General features: G+C 44.6%; 1 protein-coding gene across 4 annotated transcripts in view; it reads left to right on the top strand.

The window, feature by feature from the left end:
- The window catches only part of LOC139416530 (neural cell adhesion molecule L1-like protein), a 135,812-nt gene that overhangs the window by 32,875 nt on the left and 76,017 nt on the right, over positions 1–26,920 (top strand). For 2 of the 4 annotated variants that reach the window (XM_071165235.1, XM_071165236.1), the window contains exons 2-6: positions 23,333–23,529; positions 24,440–24,548; positions 24,712–24,899; positions 25,035–25,157; positions 26,563–26,733. In XM_071165235.1, the coding sequence (XP_071021336.1) occupies positions 23,448–23,529; positions 24,440–24,548; positions 24,712–24,899; positions 25,035–25,157; positions 26,563–26,733 (673 nt within the window). In that variant the 5' untranslated portion in view covers positions 23,333–23,447. Of the gene's footprint in view, positions 1–13,969; positions 14,073–16,399; positions 16,545–23,332; positions 23,530–24,439; positions 24,549–24,711; positions 24,900–25,034; positions 25,158–26,562; positions 26,734–26,920 lie in introns of those variants that run through there. The other 2 variants (XM_071165234.1, XM_071165233.1) reach the window with 2 other exon arrangements.

Genomic DNA, 26,920 nt, shown 5'->3' with positions numbered 1-26,920 from the left:
TAAAACACTACTTAATCGACTCTTTCAATTGAGCACACAAACTAGAACAAACACGTTCATTCATCCCCTTTCCAAAATGCTAATGTGGCAAGGCCTTGAGCCTTTTTAAGGGGCTACCCTGTCATGATATTGTGTAAGGCTGTAGGGAGGTTGCCATTTGTTCAGTAGCCACACAAGGTGATGTCCTCACGGTAACCATCCCATGCTAGTTAGCAATTAAGACTTACCAGGTCGAGTGAGTTTCCTCAACCACCATTGGCAAGGAGCCATCTGTAGCATTAGCATGACCAGATATAGGAGGGCATACTACTAGGTAAAGCAACCAAATCAGATGCTTGACAATGGCAAGTGCCAACACTGTAATGTAATGTTGACACACCTGTCACTGGAATGCAACTCAACCGTAATGCCATTGAAGCCATTATCAGTCATCTTATCAAGATTGTGGTAGTTCTTTGGAAAGCACTTGGCACTATGTCGAGTACTCAAGTCTTATATACTATAATGAAGAAAAACATATCATATCTCTTAAGTGTTAATGTGCTGTCTTTTTAGCAAATAGAGTACAAGGAAGGCTCTTGTCTTGTTTACCTCAGTTAAGTGTTTTGTTGCGGCCCTGTCAGAGCTTGCTATAGATGGTGTAATATTTGAGGAATGTGTATGCTGGTAGGGTGCACTTTGTGGTATAGGGATGACCCTGTGCTGTTTCCAGCATGTTACAACAGAAGTTTTCATTCCCATTAACTCCTAGCTTGTCATAAATGTGTAGTAAGGATGTGCCATCTACCGTGTTTAGATTAATATCTGTATTCATTGATTCATCAGATTTGAAATAATTTAATTACTCCATTTGAGAGCTTGTACAATATCAATAAGGTAGGACTTAGGGTACTATGGGTGAGACGCCCCCTGGGGTAAGAAGCCCCCCCCTAATTCTCAAACACAATTTCTCACAAATCCGTTTTTCAACAGTTCCTCTGGCTGCTTCTAGTCTTGATCAATCTGTTTCATCAACATTTTTATGTAATTTCCTCAATGATTTTGAGGTAAATTGATAACATTTTTGGTCATTTAGAAAAAGTTGTAGATATAATCCAATGAAGTTTGATCCTTATTTTTGTTATATATACACTGCTCAAAAAAATAAAGGGAACACTAAAATAACACATCCTAGAGCTGAATGAATGAAATATTCTTATTAAATACTTTTTCCTTTACATAGTTGAATGTGCTGACAACAAAATCACACAAAAATTATCAATGGAAATCAAATTTATCAACACATGGAGGTCTGGATTTGGAGTCACACTCAAAATTAAAGTGGAAAACCACACTACAGGCTGATCCAACTTTGATGTAATGTCCTTAAAACAAGTCAAAATGAGGCTCAGTAGTGTGTGTGGCCTCCACGTGCCTGTATGACCTCCCTACAACGCCTGGGCATGCTCCTGATGAGGTGGCGGATGGTCTCCTGAGGGATCTCCTCCCAGACCTGGACTAAAGCATCCGCCAACTCCTGGACAGTCTGTGGTGCAACGTGGCGTTGGTGGATGGAGCGAGACATGATGTCCCAGATGTGCTCAATTGGATTCAGGGCTGGGGAACGGGCGGGCCAGTCCATAGCATCAATGCCTTCCTCTTGCAGGAACTGCTGACACACTCCAGCCACATGAGGTCTAGCATTGTCTTGCATTAGAAGGAACCCAGGACCAACCGCACCAGCATATGGTCTCACAAGGGGTCTGAGGATCTCATCTCGGTACCTAATGGCAGTCAGACTACCTCTGGCGAGCACATGGAGGGCTGTGCTGCCCCCCAAAGAAATGCCACCCCACACCATGACTGACCCACCGCCAAACCGGTCATGCTGGAGGATGTTGCAGGCAGCAAAACGTTCTCCACGGCGTCTCCAGACTCTGTCACATCTGTCACATGTGCTCAGTGTGAACCTGCTTTCATCTGTGAAGAGCACAGGGCGCCAGTGGAGAATTTGCCAATCTTGGTGTTCTCTGGCAAATGCCAAACGTCCTGCACGGTGTTGGGCTGTAAGCACAACCCCCACCTGTGGACGTCGGGCCCTCATACCACCCTCATGGAGTCTGTTTCTGACCGTTTGAGCAGACACATGCACATTTGTGGCCTGCTGGAGGTCATTTTGCAGGGCTCTGGCAGTGCTCCTCCTGCTCCTCCTTGCACAAAGGCAGAGGTAGCGGTCCTGCTGCTGGGTTGTTGCCTTCCTACGGCCTCCTCCACGTCTCCTGATGTACTGGCCTGTCTCCTGGTAGCGCCTCCATGCTCTGGACACTACGCTGACAGACACAGCAAACCTTATTGCCACAGCTCGCATTGATGTGCCATCCTGACACACTTCCGGCGCCGACAGAGATGGCCGCCTCGCTTCGCGTTCCTAGGAAACTATGCAGTTTTTTGTTTTTTTACGTGTTATTTCTTACATTAGTACCCCAGGTCATCTTAGGTTTCATTACATACAGTCGAGAAGAACTACTGAATATAAGATCAGCATCAACTCACCATCAGTACGACCAAGAATATGTTTTTCGCGACGCGGATCCTGTGTTCTGCCTTACAAACAGGACAACGGAGTGGATCCTATGCAGCGACCCAAAAAAACGACTCCGAAAGAGAGGGAAACGAGGCGGTCTTCTGGTCAGACTCCGGAGACGGGCACAGCGCGCACCACTCCCTAGCATTCTTCTTGCCAATGTCCAGTCTCTTGACAACAAGGTTGATGAAATCCGAGCAAGGGTAGCATTCCAGAGGGACATCAGAGACTGTAACGTTCTTTGCTTCACGGAAACGTGGCTTACTGGAGAGACGCTATCCGAAGCGGTGCAGCCAACAGGTTTCTCCACGCATCGCGCAGACAGGAAAAAACATCTTTCTGGTAAAAAGAGGGGCGGGGGCGTATGCCTTATGACTAACGTGACATGGTGCGATGAAAGAAACATACAGGAACTCAAATCCTTCTGTTCACCTGATTTAGAATTCCTCACAATCAAATGTAGACCGCATTATCTACCAAGAGAATTCTCTTCGATTATAATCACAGCCGTATATATCCCCCCCCAAGCAGACACATCGATGGCTCTGAACGAACTTTATTTAACTCTCTGCAAACTGGAAACAATTTATCCGGAGGCTGCATTCATTGTAGCTGGGGATTTTAACAAGGCTAATCTGAAAACAAGACTCCCCAAATTTTATCAGCATATCGATTGCGCAACCAGGGGAGGAAAGACCTTGGACCATTGTTACTCTAACTTCCGCGACGCATATAAGGCCCTGCCCCGCCCCCCTTTCGGAAAAGCTGACCACGACTCCATTTTGTTGATCCCTGCCTACAGACAGAAACTAAAACAAGAGGCTCCCACGCTGAGGTCTGTCCAACGCTGGTCCGACCAAGCTGACTCCACACTCCAAGACTGCTTCCATCACGTGGACTGGGAGATGTTTCGTATTGCGTCAGATAACAACATTGACGAATACGCTGATTCGGTGTGCGAGTTCATTAGAACTTGCGTTGAAGATGTCGTTCCCATAGCAACGATTAAAACATTCCCTAACCAGAAACCGTGGATTGATGGCAGCATTCGTGTGAAACTGAAAGCACGAACCACTGCTTTTAATCAGGGCAAGGTGTCTGGTAACATGACCGAATACAAACAGTGCAGCTATTCCCTCCGCAAGGCTATCAAACAAGCTAAGCGCCAGTACAGAGACAAAGTAGAATCTCAATTCAACGGCTCAGACACAAGAGGCATGTGGCAGGGTCTACAGTCAATCACGGACTACAGGAAGAAACCCAGCCCAGTCACGGACCAGGATGTCTTGCTCCCAGGCAGACTAAATAACTTTTTTGCCCGCTTTGAGGACAATACAGTGCCACTGACACGGCCTGCAACGAAAACATGCGGTCTCTCCTTCACTGCAGCCGAGGTGAGTAAGACATTTAAACGTGTTAACCCTCGCAAGGCTGCAGGCCCAGATGGCATCCCCAGCCGCGCCCTCAGAGCATGCGCAGACCAGCTGGCCGGTGTGTTTACGGACATATTCAATCAATCCCTATACCAGTCTGCTGTTCCCACATGCTTCAAGAGGGCCACCATTGTTCCTGTTCCCAAGAAAGCTAAGGTAACTGAGCTAAATGACTACTGCCCCGTAGCACTCACATCCGTCATCATGAAGTGCTTTGAGAGACTAGTCAAGGACCATATCACCTCCACCCTACCTGACACCCTAGACCCACTCCAATTTGCTTACCGCCCAAATAGGTCCACAGACGATGCAATCTCAACCACACTGCACACTGCCCTAACCCATCTGGACAAGAGGAATACCTATGTGAGAATGCTGTTCATCGACTACAGCTCGGCATTCAACACCATAGTACCCTCCAAGCTCGTCATCAAGCTCGAGACCCTGGGTCTCGACCCCGCCCTGTGCAACTGGGTACTGGACTTCCTGACGGGCCGCTCCCAGGTGGTGAGGGTAGGCAACAACATCTCCTCCCCGCTGATCCTCAACACTGGGGCCCCACAAGGTTGCGTTCTGAGCCCTCTCCTGTACTCCCTGTTCACCCACGACTGCGTGGCCACGCACGCCTCCAACTCAATCATCAAGTTTGCGGACGACACAACAGTGGTAGGCTTGATTACCAACAACGATGAGACGGCCTACAGGGAGGAGGTGAGGGCCCTCGGAGTGTGGTGTCAGGAAAACAACCTCACACTCAACGTCAACAAAACTAAGGAGATGATTGTGGACTTCAGGAAACAGCAGAGGGAACACCCCCCTATCCACATCGATGGAACAGTAGTGGAGAGGGTAGCAAGTTTTAAGTTCCTCGGCATACACATCACAGACAAACTGAATTGGTCCACTCACACAGACAGCATCGTGAAGAAGGCGCAGCAGCGCCTCTTCAACCTCAGGAGGCTGAAGAAATTCGGCTTGTCACCAAAAGCACTCACAAACTTCTACAGATGCACAATCGAGAGCATCCTGGCGGGCTGTATCACCGCCTGGTATGGCAACTGCACCGCCCTCAACCGTAAGGCTCTCCAGAGGGTAGTGAGGTCTGCACAACGCATCACCGGGGGCAAACTACCTGCCCTCCAGGACACCTACACCACCCGATGTCACAGGAAGGCCATAAAGATCATCAAGGACATCAACCACCCGAGCCACTGCCTGTTCACCCCGCTATCATCCAGAAGGCGAGGTCAGTACAGGTGCATCAAAGCTGGGACCGAGAGACTGAAAAACAGCTTCTATCTCAAGGCCATCAGACTGTTAAACAGCCACCACTAACACTGAGTGGCTGCTGCCAACACACTGACACTGACTCAACTCCAGCCACTTTAATAATGGGAATTGATGGGAAATGATGTAAATATATCACTAGCCACTTTAAACAATGCTACCTTATATAAATGTTACTTACCCTACATTATTCATCTCATATGCATACGTATATACTGTACTCTATATCATCGACGGTATCCTTATGTAATACATGTATCACTAGCCACTTTATACTATACTATGCCACTTTGTTTACATACTCATCTCATTTGTACATACTGTACCCGATACCATCTACTGTATCTTGCCTATGCTGCTCTGTACCATCACTCATTCATATATCCTTATGTACATATTCTTTATCCCCTTACACTGTGTACAAGACAGTAGTTTTGGAATTGTTAGTTAGATTACTTGTTATTACTGCATTGTCGGAACTAGAAGCACAAGCATTTCGCTACACTCGCATTAACATCTGCTAACCATGTGTATGTGACAAATAAAATTTGATTTGATTTGATTTGAATGAGCTGCACTACCTGAGCCACTTGTGTGGGTTGTAGACTCCGTCTCATGCTACCACTAGAGTGAAAGCACTGCCAGCATTCAAAAGTGACCACAACATCAGCCAGAAAGCATAGGAACTGAGAAGTGGTCTGTGGTCACCACCTGCAGAACCACTCCTTTATTGGGGGTGTCTTGCTAATTGCCTATAATTTCCACCTGTTGTCTATTCCATTTGCACAACAGCATGTAACATTTATTGTCAATCAGTGTTGCTTCCTAAGTGGACAGTTTGATTTCACAGAAGTGTGATTGACTTGGAGTTACATTGTGTTGTTTAAGTGTTCCCTTTATTTTTTTGAGCAGTGTATATATATATATATATACACATGTAGTGAAGCGTTAAGATACATCATTGTCACGTTCTGACCTTAGTTCCTTTATTATGTCTTTGTGTCAGTTTGGTCAGGGCGTGAGTTGGGGTGGGTAATCTGTTCTTTTTTCTATATAGTATTTATGTGTTTGGCCTGGTATGGTTCTCAATCAGAGTCAGGTGTCGTTCGTTGTCTCTGATTGAGAACCATACTTAGGCAGCCTGTTTTTCCCACTTGAGTTGTGGGTGATTGTTTTCTGTGTCTTCACCATACAGAATGTTTCGTTTTAGTTTCGTTCTTTCACTTTGTTATTTTGTATTTTCGTGTTCAGTGTCTTTTCATAAAAATGACGAACACTTACCACACTGTACATTGGTCCGATCTGTCATACTCCTCACCAGAGGAAGACGAATTTCATTACAATCATCCACTTGTTTAGAGAGAAAAATGTTGATTGTTTATGAGTAAAGTAGTAATATAAGGCGATCTAGCCCCTTTATGGTTGATAATTTGTTTCTAACTGTAATTTAGGCACTGGATAGCCCAGTTACCTAACTAGCAGAAAGTCCGAGGTGAAATAAATTCTAACCAGCTAGTTAGCATAAGCTAATGTCTGATAGCATAGCCAGCTAGCCCCCAGTTACCAAGCTAGCAACCTCACTAGCAGAAAGTCTGAGGTGAAATAAATGCTGGCAAGCTAGTTAGCATAAGATAATGTCTGCTAGTATAGTTATCTAACCCCCAGTTAAGGATTAAGAATCAGAGTTAGAATAGGGGCCATGGTTAGGAATAGATTAGGAGTTAGGGTCAGATAGGGGTTAGGTTACGGTCAGAATATGAGTAAATTTAGGGTTAGATTAGGGGCCAGTTCTCCACCATTATTCAGATACTTAAAAAAATAGTTTAGCAGAAAATATATGATCGTGGTGGCTATGGCGAAGATGCGCTTTGTCATGCGCTGAATGCTATTGAAAATGTACAGGGCATTAAGACAGCTGCCCATGCTTTTAATGTGCCACACAAAACCCTGAGGTGCCACCGAGACCAGCAGGCAAAAACCCCAGGCCATAGCCATTTGGGTGGGTTACCAGTCTTCACTGGCTCTTTTGAATGTGACCTGGTGAGCTATATCCATGAAATGGAAAGAGCCCTTTTCGGACTTAAATCATGGGATGCCCGAAAACTTGCCTTTTGACTTGGTGTCACAAACGTTAAAATAACATTCGGACCAAGGCGCAGCGTGATATGGGTTCCACATCTTTTTATTCGTGAAACGCAAAAAAAACAATAAAGAGCACTACACGTGAACTACACGTGAAGCTACGGAGTGCTCACAGGCAACTACACATAAACAAGATCCCACAAAAAAATTGTGGGGAAATGGCTGCCTAAATATGATCCCCAATCAGAGACAACGCTAAACAGCTGCCTCTGATTGGGAACCATACCAGGCCAACATAGAAATAAAACAACCTAGATTACCCACCCTAGTCACACCCCGATCTAACCAAAATAGAGAATAAAAAGGGTCGCGTGACAGTACCTCCCCCCCAAAGGTGCGGACTCCGGCCGCAAGACCTGACTCTATAGGGAAGGGTCCGGGTGGGCGTCGGTGGGGGCACCGGTGCGGGACAAAGAACCCGCTCATCCCGCGGATCCAGCATCGGTGGTGGCTCTGGTGCGGGACTTTGCCCCCGACAAGACCACGGGTCCGGCCATGGAGCTGGGTAGCTTACCCCTCGGCGCAGAGGGGGTCCACGGAGCTGGGTTGGCCGCCGTGCCTGGACTGGGCACCGGCGCAGAGGAAGGCTCCTGCCATAGAGCGGGACTGGACACCGTGCCTGGACTGGGCACCGACGCAGAGGAAGGCTCCAGACTTGGAGCTGGACTGGACGCCGTGCCTGGACTGGACATCGGCGCAGAGGAAGGCTTCTGCCATGGAGCGGGACTGGACACCGGACCTGACATGGACTTCGGTGCAGATGAAGGCTCCGGCCTTGGAGCTGGACTGGATGCCGTGCCCGGACTGCGCCCCGATGAACAGGAAGGCTCTGGCCCTGGAGCTGGACTGGACACTGTGCCTGGACTGGGCACCGGCGCAGAGGAGGGCTCCTGCCATGGAGCGGGACTGGACACCTTGCCTGGAAACTCCAGACTGTGGACCGTCGCGGGAGGTTCCGGACTGTGGACCGTCGCCGGAGTCCTATCCTGCCAGGATTTCCTCCCAAGTCCAGGATCCCTTCCCATCCAAGATCTCCTCCCAAGTATAGGTGCGGGACAAAGAACCCGCTCATCCCGCGGATCCAGCATCGGTGGCGGCTCTGGTGCGGGACTTTGCCCCCGCCAAGACCACGGGTCCGGCCATGGAGCTGGGTAGAACGCCGTGCCCGGACATGGCCTCGGCGCAGAGGGGGGCCACGGAGCTGGGTTGGCCGCCGCACCCGGACTGGGCACCGGCGCCGAGGAAGGCTCCGGCCATGGAGCTGAGTTAGCCGCCGTGCCTGGCCTGGGCACCGGCGCAGAGGAAGGCTCCTGCCATAGAGCTGGACTGGACGCCGTGCCTGGACTGGACATCGGCGCAGAGGAAGGCTTCTGCCATGGAGCGGGACTAGACACCGGACCTGACATGGACTTCGGTGCAGAGGAAGGCTCCGGGCTTGGAGCCTCCGGCGAGGAGGGCTCCTGCCATGGAGCGGGTCTGGACACCTTGCCTGGAAGTTCCAGACTGTGGACCGTCGCCGGACTGGGCCCCGACGCAGTGCCCGGACTGGGCCCCGACGCAGAGGAAGGCTCCGGCCTTGGAGCTGGACTGGACGCCATGTCTGGACTGGGCACCGGCGCAGAGGAGGGCTCCTGCCATGGAGCGGGTCTGGACACCTTGCCTGGAAGTTCCAGACTGTGGACCGTCGCCGGAGGTTCCGGACTGTGGACCATCGCCGGAGGTTCCGGACTGTGGACCGTCGCAGGAGGTTCCGGACTGTGGACCGTCGCAGGAGGTTCCGGACTGTGGACCGTCGTCGGAGTCCTGTCCTGCCAGGATTTCCTCCCAAGTCCAGGATCCCTTCCCATCCAAGATCTCCTCCCAAGTACAGGATGCCTTCTCCTCCTGGGCACGCTGCTTGGTCCTGGTGTGGTGGGATCAACTGTCACAAACGTTGAAATAACATTAGGACCAAGTGATATGGGTTCCACATCTTTTTATTTGTGAAACGCAAAAAAAACAAAGAGCAAACGACACGTGAAGCTATGGAGTGCTCACAGGCAACTACACATAAACAAGATCCCACAAAAAACAGTGGGGAAATGGCTGCCTAAATATGATCCCCAATCAGAGACCACGCTAAACAGCTGCCTCTGATTGGGAACCATACCATGCCAACATAGAAATAAAACAACCTAGATTACCCACCCTAGTCACACCCCGACCTAACCAAAATAGAGAATAAAAAGGCTCTCTATGGTCAAGGCTTGACACTTGGCGGAGAGGTTTGGAATCCAAAACACATTCAATAAAGAAAGGCAGGCAGTTGGTTATATTCCAATGAATTTGCTCTTGAAATTCATTTAAAGAGCTGGGATTTAAAATCTTGCCTTATTCAAATGATAATGTGTTTAGTTTAACTGTACATAATGGAGTGTAAGGAAAAGGTAAAATAACAAAGTTTCTTTATGTGCAGATGAGGTAAAAAACATAGGGACACTTCTGTGAAACCCTATGACATAATCTTCTATTGGGGTAAGTCGCCCCCAGGGGTAGTTGCTGGTCAGGCTGTGTAAGGGCTGTTTGACCAAGAAGGAGAGAGATGGAGTGCTGCATCAGATGACCTGGCCTCCACAATCAACCGACCTCAACCCAATTAAGATGGTTTGGGATGAGTTGGACTGCAGAGGGAAGGAAAATCAGCAACAAGTGCTCAGCATATGTGGGAACACCTTCAAGACTGTTGGAAAAGCATTCCTCGTGAAGCTGGCTGAGAGAATGCCAAGAGTGTGCAAAGCTGTCACTTTTTTGGTTACTACATGATTCCATATGTGTTATTTCATAGTTTTGATGTCTTCACTATTATTCTACAATGTAGAAAATAGTAAAAATAAAGAAAAAACCTTGAATGAGTAGGTGTGTCCAAACTATTGAATGGTAGTACTGTATATTATTTAGTATATGTAAAGACCAGATTTAATCAAGAATAATCTGATGGGTGACAATATTAGCCCAATTGGTGTGCAAAACGGCATCTCGTTATAGCCCATCCATCGATCCTTGTCGTGGATGGGCTAGTGCAGCAGATGACCACACCGGGTTCCACTCCTATCAGCTAAAAACAAGAAGCGGCTCCAGTGGGCACGCGACGATCACCATCACTGGACAATTGAGGAGGGAAAACATTGCCTTGAACATGACAGTGAGTTCAGTTTACTTGAGTGGCCTGTGCAGTCCCCAGACCTCAACCCAATAGAGCATCTTTGGGACCACCTTTCAATCTGCAGCAACTGCTTGATGCCATCGCATCAGCATGGACCAACATCCCATTTCCTACACCTTGTAGAATGCCCTGAAAGATTCAGGCTGATCTGGAGGCAAAGAGGGTCCGACCCTGTACTAGATGGGTGTACCTAATAAACTGTCTGGTGAGTTGTTTCAAGCTAAACTATTGCTGATAGTGAACATGAACAACCAAAATAAAATCTAATGTAAGCCCAGATGTACTGTAGCCAGATGAGACTTGTCTCCGTTGCTACTTTTATTCCGGTAAAACACAATTTTCAACATAGTATATGATAAAAATAACCTAGCAAGTTACATTGGTTGACACTCAACTAATAATGCCTAATATTGCCCAAGCCATTTTATGAAGGTGACATGCAGATGTGCCAAATCAGGAATAGGCCTAATTCTTGTTGGTCAACGCGGGAAGCTATGCACAGCACACAGTTTGACTAGGCTACTGATATTGCCTGGGGTTGTTCAGCATGCAAAATGACTTGTAGATCAGTTACTGTCAACATGCTTAGTTCAACATTGAAGGAGAGGACGCAGTTGTCACAAAAGATGAGCAGTATGGGCTCCCGAAAAGAAAGTGGGCTCCGGATGGGATCCAGAAAGAAAGTGGGCTCCCGATGGCACAGCGGTCTAAAGCACTGCGTCACTAGAGACCCTCTTTCGATTCCAGGCTGTATCACAACCGGCCGTGATTGGGAATCCCATAGGGCAGCGCACAATTGGCCCAGCATCATCCAGGTTAGGGTTTGGCCAGGGAAGGCCGTCATTGTAAATAAGAATTTGTTCACAACTGACTTGCCTTGTTAAATAAAGTCATTTGAGCAACAAAAAGTCAACGTTTGTATTGATTTTCTGAACGATGCATGCTACATTTAGTTCGGTTTGGGGTGACAGACCAATGCACTCATATCTTTAACATTTGAACTGGGATCGATGCAAATTGGTGAATCGTTACATCCCTAATAATTACTATGGCTTTCAAATCTGGATTCTGTCAAGTTTTTATAGGTAGCAAGGCTGCAGGTATAAGCCATTTGATGAAATGAGCCTAACGATCTGTCCATTCAATTAGGTCATAGTGCCTTCTTTACTTTCCTTTGTGCCATAGTTTGAGCAGTGGTGTCATCTCCAAAGCGTGTGTAAGTGGGACAGTGGGAGTGAACTGTATGTGTGTGTTTTGTAAGAATAGAATAGAATGGTTTGATTGCATCCTTTGTCTAAGCCCATCAATTATGAATCGTAATCCACAAGGATTGAGAAGGAGATCCAACAGCTGTTCATTTCAAACTGGATAAAAGGTACTTGTCGTGACCTGCCACTAAAGCCCCGGACATCCCTGGAACTTGGCGGCTCCTTCGTTCCTTTGTTTCCTTCTCCCTCCTAGCTGATGAAAGGAAAGAGATGAGAGAAAGTGAGTCAGATGCCGTCAACGTGTCAACAGGTATATTCATGTTCAGTTCTCTCCTCTATTGCTCTGTTGTAGAGAAAATAAACCACCAGGAATTCAGAGTTGTAAACCAGCGTCTAGTTATTTTACCGGTTCTACTGTGTTTTGAGAAAATATTTACAGTACATAAATTGCATATATTGTAAATAACTGAGAAATTGTTGACAGCACATGGATGTTTTGTCTTAAAAAAACAAGGGAAACCAAGTCAGGATTAAAATGGGCTAAAAAAAACAAAGAAAATGCTAACAACACAAGCTAGAGGATATAGAGTAACACTATTTGAAAGGGGTACAGAATTTAACGTTTATTCAACTAGGAAAGTCAGTTAAGAACAAATTCTTATTTACAATGACAACCTACCCAGCCAAACCCTCCCCTAATCCAGACAACACTGGGCCAATTGTGCGCCACCTTATGGGACTCCCGATCACGGCCGGTTGTGATATAGCCCAGGATCGAACCAGGGTCTGTAGTGATGCCTCTAGCATTCCGATGCAGTGCCTTAGACCGAAGCGCCACTCGGGAGCTGAAAGTCATTCATAAAGATATCATGCCTGTTTTTAAAAAGGTTATGAAAAAGGTGTTAGTACAGTTTTACCGGATGTACTGCATTAGCTTCTGGTATTTGTTGGGGGAATCATTCCCTTATCTCTTTCTCAGCACTGTGGTGGAAAGAGCTGAGGTGTGAAGTGGGCTGCCAGTAGACCCCGAAAAGGGGTCTAGTGTCACTGAGTTTGAGTGTCACTGTCCATATCCCAGTTCTTGCAGCAAACTGATTTAGCTGCTGAATGGCCCTTTCATTGTCACTCTCAAGCGCTGCCAAGTGATGAGTTCCATGTAGGGGAGCTGTGAAAAACCATTATAATTGTTTTGTAAAATGTAATTCCATTGGGGAATAGGATATAATGAAGTCTGAATTCCTATGTGTATCCCAAAATGTTTTGTTAACTGTTACAGCTCACTTTGATTATTTCCATATTTATTGTAAAGAAAGAAATCAACAAAAAGGGTAATGAGTGATTAGTAGCCTGTCCAAAGTCTTAATTTCCCCCCTCAGGGACCAAGTTTTTGTTTGGTGGTTTAAGTGTTGTAAATACAATACTGTCCCTGCCCAACCAATCACATGCTTCAAAATTAAATTGAGCAAACGGCTCTTCCCATGTCCTCACACAATCCACTAAACTCTTAACCCCTGCACTGAATGAGCTCTTTCCCACTCTACCGAATGACACTTTTCACAATATGGCGGGACCAACAATGAGAACATTCACTCTAAAAACAACGGCAATGACAACGGCAATGTTGAAAGGTCAATTGAAAGCATGAGAGCTAAGTTTAGTACTTTAGCATAACAACGATAGCAGTAGCCCTGTACTGTATTCTTTGTCTCTCATTCACTCACCTCTTCAAATGACTGTACATTTGGCATGATTTAATTACAAACACAGATTGACTGTGGACATGCCCAAAATCCCACAATCGATATTGTCATCAGCTGCAGGTCAATTAAAAAAACTGGGAGTGGCACCAAAAGGGGAGTACACTAATTAATTGGCTCACATAGACTTCCCCTGTGAGTACAATACAGTAATGTTATCTAACAATGCCCACGTGCAGCAGCGTTTCACTACAGTCAATGTTTTTGTTTTTCCTTTTGAAAGGAGCAGTCTTTGAAATGTGAGATGTTTCTAGCACGCTTCACTGTAACCTAACAAGTGTGTGTGCGTGTCTGTCAAGTTACAAACCCTGCCCTTACATAATACCGGTAGTACAGGTTGGCGCTTGATGTCAGAGAGCTGCCAGGTGCTGTCTGTTAGTGTGGAATCGAGGCTGTGGCTGTGGTACCTGTTTAGATACGCACTCCTTTTGAGAGGGCACAAGGAATACATGTTAGGTTTGGCAGGTATTGACCTCAAAGGTAAGCCCATGTCTCTTTCTGACCTTTGCCGGTTATGATGAATTGAGAGACTACTGTTCGTGCTGTTGGGAAATGCAGCGCTGTCCTGTAATGTATCCCTTTTCAGCAAGGCTCAATGGAAGTGTTACCCAAGGAACTTCGTTTTTTCACAAATATGAAGGAAAAAGGTGTCATTGGAAACTAAGTTAACATCCAGTGGCGTGATCTGAGGCACCCTCTTTATAACATTTACAACAGTTAATTATTTTATTTGCATTGCTCTTGTTGACTGCATAAATTGATAAAAGAGATGGCTAAAGGGATTAGTGCTTTGACCACATAACCATAGATCAAATGATAAGAGAGTCATCTTTAATTTTACTTACCACAGTGAAATATGCCAAGATAGCAGAATCTCATTGGGATGTGATTAACATTTGCAATCAGTGGAAGGGTCGTTCCACCAATCTGGTGCCCTTTTGAGAAGTGTGACTTGGTCCAAATTATGATTTTTTTTTTTTTTTAGATATCCCATCTCAAGAGATTAAATAAAAAATGACTATAGTAAGTGCCTATTAAGTGCAGATTAAAGTAACAGGTTAAAGTGTAACAGGGTTGACAATTTCTTCTTAAATCAGCAAAAAATCCCCTTGTGACAGGGAGAATGGAAACTTGTGTGCAACAGGGAGTGGCAATTGAATGTAACCTGAAATGGAAAATGAAATTGTTAAAACATTTCTAGCCTGTCTATCTATTGGTAACAGGGTTGACGTGTTATGCCAGACCAGCTCATTTTCCCACCACAAAACACCAGCATAAGAAACAATGTCTTTTTAGCGTTTTTTTTTCCTAATCATAGTCACACACCTCATGTAGCCTAGACCATAAGCCTATAAGTTGTGATACAAACCTTATTAAAACATAAGTAGCCAAATAAATTCTTAAAATTAAGCACATGAATCTGCTTTACAAGGGGTGTAGTGCCTAAAAATGGTCTGTTCTCGGTTGCAACAGTCACTAAGGTGTTTCAAACTGCATCTGGAAGAAACGTCAGCACCATAACTGTTTGTCGGGAGCTTTCTGAAATGGGTTTCCATGGCCGAGCAGCCGCACAAGAGTAAGATCACCATGCGCAATGCCAAGCGTCGGCTGGAGTGGTTTAAAGTTTGCCGCCATTTCGACTCTGGAGCAGTGGAAACATGTTCTCTGGAGTTATGAGTCACACTTCACCATCTGGCAGTCCAACGGACTAATCTGGGTCTGGAAGATGCCAGGAGAACGCTACCTGCCCGAATGCTTAGTGCCAACTGTAAAGTTTGGTGGATGAGGAATAATGGTCTAGGGTTGTGTTTTTTATGGTTCAGGTTAGGCAAATCTTAACTCTACAGCATACAATGACGTTCTAGACAATTATGTTCTTCCAACTTTGTGGCAACAGTTTGGGGAAGGTCCTTTCCTGTTTCAGCATGACAATGCCCCCATGCACAAAGCGAGGTTCATATAGAAATGGTTTGTCAACATTGGTGTGGAAGATCTTGACTGGCCTGCACAGATCTCAGACCTCAACCCCAGGCCTAATCGCCCAACATCAGTGTCCGACCTCACTAATGATATTGTGGCTGAATGGAAGCAACTCCCGCAGCAATGTTCCACCATCTAGTGGAAAGCCTTCCCAGAAGAGTGGAGCAGGTGTCCACCTACCTTTGGTCATGTAGTATATGTTTTTTTTTTTACCGTTGGTATTTCTAAACACCCAGTATACAGTATACCGCCCAAGCCTAGCCGATATTGTGTAACAGACAGCTCACAAAAAGGCCCATTATGTGTTGACGATACAAGTAGCCTATTGTGCCTAAGTTTTCAGACATGTAAAACCATGCAGGGAGTGCAATGTATGTCCTTCTCTAACAACAGTATCCACCCCTCAAGCCAGTGCAGTACACAACTACAAAATATGAGGCTTGATGAAAGCAGATGTCATCCACCGCTCCACTCTCTTCAATGGAGCTAAGACCCATTTGTATTATAATCATTAAAATAGGGTGGGTGTAAATGGGTGTCATCATGCACATGTTTAGTGAAGGGAGGCATTGGGTGGTAGTGCAGGGTGAGGAGGGGTATGGACAGAGAGGCATGCCTGTACTTCCTCTCCCCTCATTCTTTAATGCTCTGTGAATAGCCCTGTGGCCGTGGCTTTGTCCAAGTCATTGTCGTTCGGCTTAGAGAGCCTCTTTGCCAAGTGAGAGGCTTTGCCGACATATGTCACTTCAGTGAATCTCCCATAGCTCCTTTAGCCGCTTGAGTGGAGGGGCGGACGAGAGGCGTTCACTGGGCGAAAAATAAGCAACGTGAAGGGTGAGCTGGAATGCTCACTGTCTGTTCCTGTCCGGTGTGCCTGAACTTGCACAGCACAGATTTCTGACGCATTTAAATGGACTTTCAGTGCAGGTGATTTGCTCACAGCCTATAGGCATCCACAGTTGAAAGATTTCAGTGAGTACACTCTAATTTCCATGCCCTTTACTGTATGTTGTTGCTTTTTTGGAAAGGAGCTGTTTTTTTTCAATGGATTGATGATTAATAGTATGTTTGGAATTTCAAGTCAGTAAGTAATGAGGTACAATGCAATGTGTGTTTTGAGTTGCTGTGGTAAAGGGATTAGCAGGGTGGTGGACCCACACTCATTCCTCGGCTGACTATTGGTCATGTAAACACAATCCCTGGCGATTGGAGGGTTCAATATCCTGACGTGGTCTGGTAATAGATCCCTCTGCTTCCAAACAAATGTTGGGAGCATGTTACCTGTTTATATTCCAAAGCCTTGCGTTTCTTCAATACTGCAAGAATAGACTTCATCACATTAATGAATTAATTGACGTTTTATTTCATCCAACTTTGGCTATTTGAGTCATTGTAAACTGGGAGGTTGTTGCATGATCTTCCATGTACATACTGTACCCCGATGAAGCTCAATCATTTTCATAATCCAAAAGGTTATTTATGTATACAAAACAGAGGCTTTCTTTAGCTTGAATTAGTTACATCCTTGGTAAGGTCAGGCATGATGTTGATTATTTGTTGTCAGGATCAACAAAATCTGGAAAAGGGTCAAATTGTTAATTTAAGCAAGGTTGCCTGCATTTTATGGACTGTTTTACATATATATATATATTTTCTACAATGAAAAAATGAATTAATCACAAGATTTCAGTATGTACAGAAATATTGGAGTTTTTTTGTGTGTCTTTTTTTGTTGTTGAAATATATGTGGTACATCGTGTGATGCTGTGACTGTTTTACCATACCGTAGTTGCTTTATCATGAATTAGGTTTATTTCTGTCGCAAAAAGGCAACCAACTATTCAATTCCAAATGAAATTCAATTCACAAATTGAAAACTTAACCTCACTGAGAATATTGGACAATTTCCAATGTGTTACTTGACTCTCAATTCCATTGTTGAATTAGACTAATCCTAGCCCTGGTGTACAGTAATTGCCAAATTAACCTGCATTTACCCATATTACTAACTAGGACCAACCGGCAACGTTACACTCCATTGTGGGAGGTTGGCGGGAGATACATCATTGGTTTGTGTTTGGACAAGGCAGACTCCCGCTCCTGTGACTGAGTGATTCGTTTGTAGAGTGAGCCCTTTGGCAGTGCCACTGTACCCACAGGCTGAAACCCACAATACCCACAGGCTTACTACTATATACAAACTTAAGTCTACCCACTCTAGCAATCATCCATAGCAGCATCTTATATTATGTGCCAATAAGGTTTTCTGTAAGCATGCCATTTGATGCTGCCATCCCAGTTTTACAATCAAATCAAATCAAAGTTTATTTGTCAAGTGAAATGCTCACTTACAGGCTCTAACCAACAGTGCAAAAAAGGTAATAGGTGAACAATAGGTAAGTAAAGAAATAAAAACAACAGTAAAAAAGACGGTGATAAATAACAGTAGCGAGGCTATAACAGTAGCCAGGCTATAACACAGTAGCGAGGCTATATACAGTAGCGAGGCTATAACAGTAGCGAGGCTATATACAGTAGCGAGGCTATGACAGTAGCAAGGCTATATACAGGCACCGGTTAGTCAGGCTGATTGAGGTAGTGTGTACATGTAGATATGGTTAAAGTGACTAAGCATATATGATAAACAGAGAGTAGCAGTAGCGTAAAAGAGGGGTTGGCGGGTGGTGGGTGGCAGGACACAATTCAGATAGCCCGGTTAGCCAATGTGCAGGAGCACTGGTTGGTCGGGCCAATTGAGGTAGTATGTACATGAATGTAAAGTTAAAGTGACAATGCATATATGAAAAACAGAGAGTAGCAGCAGCGTAAAAATAGGGTTTTGGGGAGGGGGAGCACAATGCAAATAGTCCGGGTAGCCATTTGTTGACCTGTTCAGGAGTCTTATGGCTTGGGGGTAAAAACTGTTGAGAAGCCTTTTTGTCCTAGACTTGGCGCTCCGGTACCGCTTGCCATGCGGTAGTAGAGAGAACAGTCTATGACTGGGGTGGCTGGGGTCTTTGACAATTTTTAGGGCCTTCCTCTGACACCACCTGGTGTAGAGATCCTGGATGGCAGCAGGTTAGCCCCAGTGATGTACTGGGCCGTACGCACTACCCTCTGTAGTGCCTTGTGGTCGGAGGCCGAGCATTTGCCGTACCAGGCAGTGATGCGACTAGTCAGGATGCTCTCGATGTTGCAGCTGTAGAACCTTTTGAGGATCTGAGGACCCATGCCATATCTTTTTAGTTTCCTGAGGGGAATAGGCTTTGTTGTGCCATCTTCACGACTGTCTTAGTGTGTTTGGACCATTCTAGTTTGTTGATGTGGACACCAAGGAACTTAAAGGTCTCAACCGGCTCCACTACAGCCCCGTCAATGAGAATGGGAGTGTGCTCTGTCCTCCTTTTCCTGTAGTCCACAATCATCTCCTTAGTCTTGGTTACGTTGAGGGAGAGGTTGTTATTCTGGCACTACCTGGCCAGGTCTCTGACTTCATCCCTATAGGCTGTCTCGTCGTTGTCGGTGATCAGGCCTACCATTGTTGTGTTGTCTGCAAACTTAATGATGGTGTGTGTGTTGGAGTCATGCCTGGCCATGCAGTTGTGGGTGAAAAGGGAGTACAGGAGGGGACTGAGCATGCACCCCTGAGGGGCTCCAGTGTTGATGATCAGCGTGGCAGATGTGTTGCTACCTACCCTCACCACCTGGGCACGGCCCGTCAGGAAGTCCAGGATCCAGTTGCAGAGGGAGGTGTTTATGTTGATTGCATCATGGATATTGCATCATCTGTGGATCTGTTTGGGCGGTATGAAAATTGGAATGGGTCTAGGGTTTCTGCGATAGTGGTGTTGATGTGAGCCATTACTAGCCTTTCAAAGCACTTTATGGCTACAGATGTAGAGTGCTACGGGTCTGTTGTCATTTAGGCAGGTTGCCTTCAGGGACTAAGGTGGTCTGCTTGAAACATGTAGGTATTACAGACTCAATCAGGGACATGTTAAAAATGTCAGTGAAGACACTTGCCAGTTGATCAGCACATGCCCAGAGCACACGTCCTGCTAATCCGTCTGGCCCCGCAGCCTTGTGAATGTTGACCCGTTTAAAGATCTTACTTGCGTCGGCTACGTAGAGCGTGATCACACAGTTGTCCGGAACAGCTGATGCTCTCATGCTTGCCTCGAAGTGAGCATAGAAGTGATTTAGCTCTTCTGGTAGGCTTGTGTCACTGGGCAGCTCACTGCTGTGCTTCCGTTTGTGGTCTGTAATAGTTTGCAAGTCCTGCCACATAAGACTAGCGTTGGAGCCGGTGTAGTACGATTTAATCTTAGCCCTGTATTGACACTTTGCCTGTTTGATGGTTCGTCAGAGGGCATAGCAGGATTTCTTATAAGCTTCCGGGTTAAAGTCCCGCACCTTGCAAGCGGCAGCTCTACTCTTTTAGCTCAGTGTGAATGTTGCCTGTAATCCATGGCTTCTGGTTGGGGTATGTACGTACGTACGTACGTACGTACGTACGTACAGTCACTGTGGGGACAACGTCCTCAATGCACTTATTGATAAAACCAGTGACTGATGCACTTATCGATAAATCCAGTGACTGATGTGGTGTACTCCTCAATGTCATCGGAAGAATCCCGGAACATGTTCCAGTCTGTGATAGCAAAACAGTCCTGTAGTTTAGCATCTGCTTCACCTGACCACTTTTTTTATAGCCCGAGTCACTGGTGTTTCCTGCTTTTTGTTTGTAAGCAGGAATCAGGAGGATAGAATTGTGGTCGGATTTACCAAATGGAGGGCGAGAGAGAGCTTTGTACACGTCTCTGTGTGTAGAGTACAGGTGATCTAGAATTGTTTTCTCTCTGGTTGCACATCTTAGTGTCAGCGTCCGTCTATGGTGGTAAATAAACAGCGACAAAATGTATAGCTGAAAACTCTCTAGGCAAATAGTGTGGTCTGCATTTTAGCACAAGATACTCTACTTTAGGCGAGCAAAATCTAGAGACTTTCTTAGATATTGTGCACCAGCTGTTGTTTACAAATATGCACAGACCGCTGTTCTATCTTGCTGTGTAGCGTATATCCCTCTAGCTGAATATCCATGTCATCATTCAGCCACGATTCCGTGAAACATAAGATATTACAGTTTTTGATGTTCCGTTGGTAGGATATTCGTGATCGTACCTAATCTAATCAAGGGTAATCCCAAACCACTGGCATGTTTTACAACAATGATGCACCAATGAATTACACCCGTTGAGAGAGGATGTGTGATATGGGACATTACTGTTATTCAGAAGAGAGTAAGGAAAGACATGGTGATTGCCTAGCCGGGTTGCTTCAGTATTTGGTGCTGTATTTAGATTATTTTAGGCTGTCTGAGGGGTAGTCTATCAAACTGTACCCAGTGCATTTTATATATGATTTTACTAGTACATATAGGCAATTTAACCATTTTGCTTCCGTTTATTTACTGATTTGTATAGGCAAAGCAAATTGTCCCTTGGGCAATTCAAGATTTACTTTTCTCCACTAAAAGTCAGTATAGGGATGCTGTTCATGTTGCCGAAACGGTCTATGACTCTGTGATACAGTACACGCTTTTATTTTTTGTTTTCCTAGGCTACCTGGCAAAAATGCTTGCTCACTAACACAACTTCCTTTCATGAACAATGATGCGCCAGGCCAGCAAGTTAACATCAGCCTACTACATCTAGCTAGGTATTGAACTTCCATTCTCTCAGGCCAGGGGCACAATGTAGGAATTTATGGTTGGATCAGAATTACTGTTTATAATCGTTTGCCAATAAGTAATACCACAAGTTCAAATCCCTATCTCCATCCATGGCTAATTTAGGAAATGGACGATTTTAGCTAGCTAGCCACCGGAGGACAACGGCACAACAAGATGTAAGAATTAAAGGTTGACCGATTAATCGGAATGGCCGATTTAATTAGGGCCGATTTCAAGTTTTCATAACAATCGGTAATCGGCATTTTTGGACACCGATTATGGACGATTACATTGCACTACACGAGGAGACTGCGTGACAGGCTGACCACCTGTTATGCGAGTGCAGCAAGGAGCCAAGGTAAGGTGCTAGCTAGCATTAAACTTATCTTATAAAAAAACAATCAATCTTAACATAATCACTAGTTAACTACACATGGTTGATGATATAACTAGTTTATCTAGCTTGTCCTGCATTGAATATAATCGATGCGGTGCCTGTTAATTTATCATTGAATCACAGCCTTCTTCGCCAAACGGGTGATTTAACAAGCGCATTCACGAAAAAAGCACTGTTGTTGCACCAATGTGTACCTAACCATAAACATCAATGCATTTCTTAAAATCAATACACAAGTATATATTTTTAAACCTGCATATTTAGTTAATATTGCCTGCTAACATGAATTTATTTTAACTAGGGAAATTGTGTCACTTCTCTTGCATTCTGTGCAAGCAGAGTCAGGGTATATGCAGCAGTTTGGGCTGCCTGGCTCGTTGCGAACTGTGTGAAGACAATTTCTTCCCAACAAAGACCGTAATTAATTTGCCAGAATTCTACATAATTATGACATAACATTGGTTGTGCAGCAATATTTAGACTTATGGATGCCACCCGTTAGATACAATATGGAACGGTTCCGTATTTCACTGAAAGAAAAAACATTTTGTTTTCGAAATGATAGTTTCCGGATTTGACCATTTTAATGACCTAAGGCTCATATTTCTGTGTGTTATTATAATTAAGTCTATGATTTGATAGAGCGGTCTGACTGAGCAGTGGTAGGCAGCAGCAGGCTCATAAGCATTCATTCAAACAGCACTTTCGTGCATTTTCCTGCAGCTCTGCACTGTGCTTCAAGCATTGCGCTGTTTATGACTTCAAGCCTCTCAACTCCCGAGATTAGGCTGGCAATACTAAAGTATCTATTAGAACATCCAATAGTCAAAGGTATATGAAATACAAATGGTATAGAGAGAAATAGTCCTATAATAACTACAACCTAAAACTTCTTACCTGGGAATATTGAAGACTCATGTTAAAAGGAACCACCAGCTTTCATATGTTCTCATGTTCTGAGCAAACTTAAACGTTAGCTTTTTTTACATGGCACATATTTCACTTTTACTTTCTTCTCCAACACTGTTTTTGCATTATTTAAACCAAATTGAACATGTTTCATTATTTATTTGAAACTAAATTGATTTTATTGATGGATTATATTAAGTAAAAATAAGTCTTCATTCAGTATTGTTGTAATTGTCATTATTACAAATATATATATAAAAAATTGGGCGATTTAATCGGTATCTGCTTTTTTTGGTCCTCCAATAATCGGTATCGGAATCGGCGTTGAAAAATCATAATCAGTCGACCTCTACTAACAATTTAAGTTTTTCTGTAAATTACGTTCTACTTTTGATGTGATTGGTGTGAAGACAAGTCCAAACTCGCTTCCCTTTAAAGTTTTATTTTGGTGCGCCAGGACAATTCACAGTTGAGCTCACTCAGTTTAGCTCAATGCTGATTGGCTATTATTATTATTATTTTATTTTTTATTATCAAGGGAGGCTAAATGCTGGCTGGCTTCCGTTGCATTCAATGGGGCAACAATGTCATTCTCAATTTTACCAGACAGCAGATACATTCAACCTCTTGCAAATTGAAGGAAAATGACTTCCCTTGCCTCCATGAGTACACACCACTGGGTTACTGACAGTTTTATATTTCCCTGTGTCTCTGCACATCTAGGTCCTATCCCTCTAAGTGTTGACAGCTATCCGCTGATCTAGTGGGTCAAAGCTGTGGTGCTGTCAGTAGTGTCGCCTGCTCTCCTGGACAGTCTCTGCTCAACGGCGGTGGAGTGATGAGGTCGCTGTGGAGCTTGGGCCTTGCTTTCCTCTTGGCCTTGACCTCCAGGGCCGGAGGACTCGATATCCCCCTGGAAGGTAAAGTGCAGTATTGGCAACCTACACTGAGTGTACAAAACATTAAGAACACCCCACCCTTTTGCACTCAGAACAGCCTCAATTAGTCAGGGCATGGACTCTACAAGGTGTCAAGTTTTCCACAGGGATGCAGCTGTGTCAAGTTGGCTGGATGTCCTTTGGGTGGTGGACCATTCTTGATACACAAGGGAAACTGTTGACTGTGAAAACCCAGCAGCGTTGCAGTTCTTGACACAAACCGGTGCACTTGGCACCTACTACCATACCCCAAAGGCACTTCAATATTTTGTCTTGTCCATTTTCCCTATGAATGGCACACATACACAATCCATGTCTAAATTGACTAAAGGCTTAAAAAACCTTCTTAAACCTGTCTCCTTCCCTTCATCTACACTGAATGAAGTGGATTTAAGTGAAATCATTAAGGGATCATAGCTTTTACCTGGATTCACCTGGTCAGTCTATGTTCTTTCCATGACATGTTCATAATCTTTTGTACAGTCAGTATATTTCATAGTCTATAGGGGAATGTTTTAGACACACCCTATGCCCATGATGGGCAGTGAAGAGAGAGTATATGGTCCAGCTGTCAGAGACATGGACTGGCTAACTAAATTCATGCCTATGACGGGTCATTTACTTCAGGCATGTGTAACATGCAGTGCAAGATTGGTATGTCTTGTTGGTTTAATCGCTGTCTGCACTGCAGTTCATTATTAGCTCAGACATGTGGGCAAATAGAGCTAGTTTCTCAATATTAATCTTCCAACAAGCATACGTTATACATTTCCTGCTGTACATTGCACAAAACATGACCAATTCCCCATAATGGTAGTCAAGTTGTTAAAGTGTTTGTTTGATGAAAGCAATATGGAGACGAATGTATGATTTCTATCTTTTCATCCCGCAGTGGAGCAGCTACCGACCATAACAGTGCAGACCGCTGGCCCTGTCATTGCCTTACCCTTTGAAGGCAGTTTTTCCATGAGATGTGAAGCCAAAGGCAACCCACAACCAGTGTGAGTGAGATGACTGCGATTCATCCTAGGATCTCCCTGTTTTTTGCCCTTATGCTTATGGATTGTTCACACTATCAGCATTAACCCAATGCTTATTGTTGCATCTCAAGCTAAATATCATAACTGTAACCAAGCATTACAAAATGCTTCATTGCCCCAACAGATACAGATGGACAAAAGATGGCCAGGCCATAGATCCCCTCTTCGACTTGGGGGTCAAAAAAGAGAGAAACAATGGGAGTTTTGTGATTCATAGCGGGCGCCTTGCGCAGTTCCAGGGGATGTATCAGTGCTACGCTTCAAACAATCTGGGAACAGCAGTATCAGAGGAAATTGAACTCATTGTACCAAGTGAGTGCCACTCTCATGTTGTAAGAACCTGGCATAGTGAACAGTTTTGCATCTTACAGCAAGACTGTGAATGTTACATTTAGAATCCTATCTAAAGGTGTTGACATGAGTAAAACATGCCTAACCATTGCACAGGTACCCCAAAGTTCCCCAAAGAGAAGATTGCCCCAATAGTTGTTAAAGAGGGCCAGCCTGTGATTCTGGAATGCAATCCACCACAGGGGATCCCTCCACGAAAGATCTACTGGATGACTATTGGTGAGAAAATAGACCACTAGTTCAATCTTTACAGCACCATCCAACTGAAACAGTTTAGAAGGGAATATGTCACTTTATACACATTTCAATTGAAATAGAGTACAGTAACACTTTACATTAGGTTGCTCCTATACCTCTGTTGTAATATTGTTATTACTCAAGTCACAACATAGTATTGACATGTTCTTATGTAGTAATTCAGTAGTTGTTTTAAACTGACATAGTAATGGGAATTAGCTTTTTTGTTATTACACAAGAAGAATTAGGGCCGCTCAACATAGTTCCCTTTAAATTTTGACATTTTGTCACCTTTTTCTCACCATAGCCAAAAGAGGGTCTAATGACATCACAGCACTGTATGAAGTAGTGTCTCAATGGGGATAAGGCCATATGCTTAGGCTCTCAGCCGTTCTAGTTCCATCTAGCCAAATCACACACTTTTCAAGAAATGCTTGTTTTTTAGAGCTGAGAGCAGCTTCTCATAAAGTGGTCCAAATAAAAATAAGAAATTAAATAAGAATTCTAAACTAGAAATTAGAAAATGAAATTTCCGTAAGAAAATCTAAGTTGAGTCAGTCTGTACCAGAGCTAGTTAAAGCGGACCAGAGCTAGACCAATGACCCGAGCTACGCCCTGGACCAGAGCATTGACCAGAGCTAGTTAGTGCGGAGACCAGAGCTAGCTAGGTGCTAGTTACGCCCTGGATCAGAGCTGGACAAGAGCTATCTAGTCAGACCACTCTATCAAGACGGAATAAACTGCGTTCAATAGTGGATAAAAACAAAGTGGAGCGAGCTTTCAGGTCGCGGGCCCCAACCACAATAGTACACTAGACTCGACCCTCATTCTGAACAGCCCTACTTCTTCATTTCTCAAAGGAAAAACATCATCCAATTTATAAAGACTGTTGACATCCAGTGGAAGCAATAGGAACTGCAAGCAAGTGCCTTAGAAATCTAGATCCACGTAGAAAACCCATTGAAAACAGAGTGACCTCAAAAAAACAAAATCCTGGATGGTTTGTCCTCGGGGTTTCGCCTGCCAAAATAAGTTATGTTATACTCACAGACATCATTCAAACAGTTTTAGAAATGTCAGGGTGTTTTCTATTCAAATCTACTAATGCATATCCTAGCTTCTGGGCCTGAGTAGCAGGCAGTTTACTTTGGGCACACTTTTCTTCTGGACATGAAAATACCGCCCCCTAGCCTAGAGAGGTTATTGGCTGCCATATCTAAAGCCACAGTATGGTCAGTCATGTCATGTGACCCTAGTTCTTCCTTTACACTTCCAATAAGAAACACACATTTTCGCCTTGTTCAATATTAAACACAAATTGTCGCTTTCTGTTGCAAAACATTTTCCATTGTGTGTCCTCATGAAAACGATATATTGTTTCCTCCAGGTCTCCAACATATTGAACAGGATGAGAGGGTGTCCATGGGCCATGACGGCAACCTCTACATCTCCAACGCCCTGGAGAAGGATAGCCGGAGAGACTACTGCTGCTTCGCCGCATTCTCCGTCATACGGACCATCGTTCGGAAGACAGCCATGTCAGTGGTCGTCAAGAGCTGTAGGTTGACAGTGTAATGCCCTACATCAATGTTTCTCAACCTGTTTTATACCAGGGACAGGCAAGCTATAGTCCTTCCTCTAAACATTAGACCAAGAGGACATCCTCATATTCTAAGTGCAACATTAAGGCTCCGATACACTTACATTACAAGTAGCACTTGAAAAAACTGATGAAATAGGTGTCT

Source organism: Oncorhynchus clarkii, chromosome 9, assembly GCF_045791955.1.
Source record: "Oncorhynchus clarkii lewisi isolate Uvic-CL-2024 chromosome 9, UVic_Ocla_1.0, whole genome shotgun sequence".
In the NCBI taxonomy this organism is placed as follows: Eukaryota; Metazoa; Chordata; class Actinopteri; order Salmoniformes; family Salmonidae; genus Oncorhynchus; species Oncorhynchus clarkii.
Note: the sequence above shows the minus strand (reverse complement) of the source record. Positions and strands in the feature narration are given on the sequence as shown.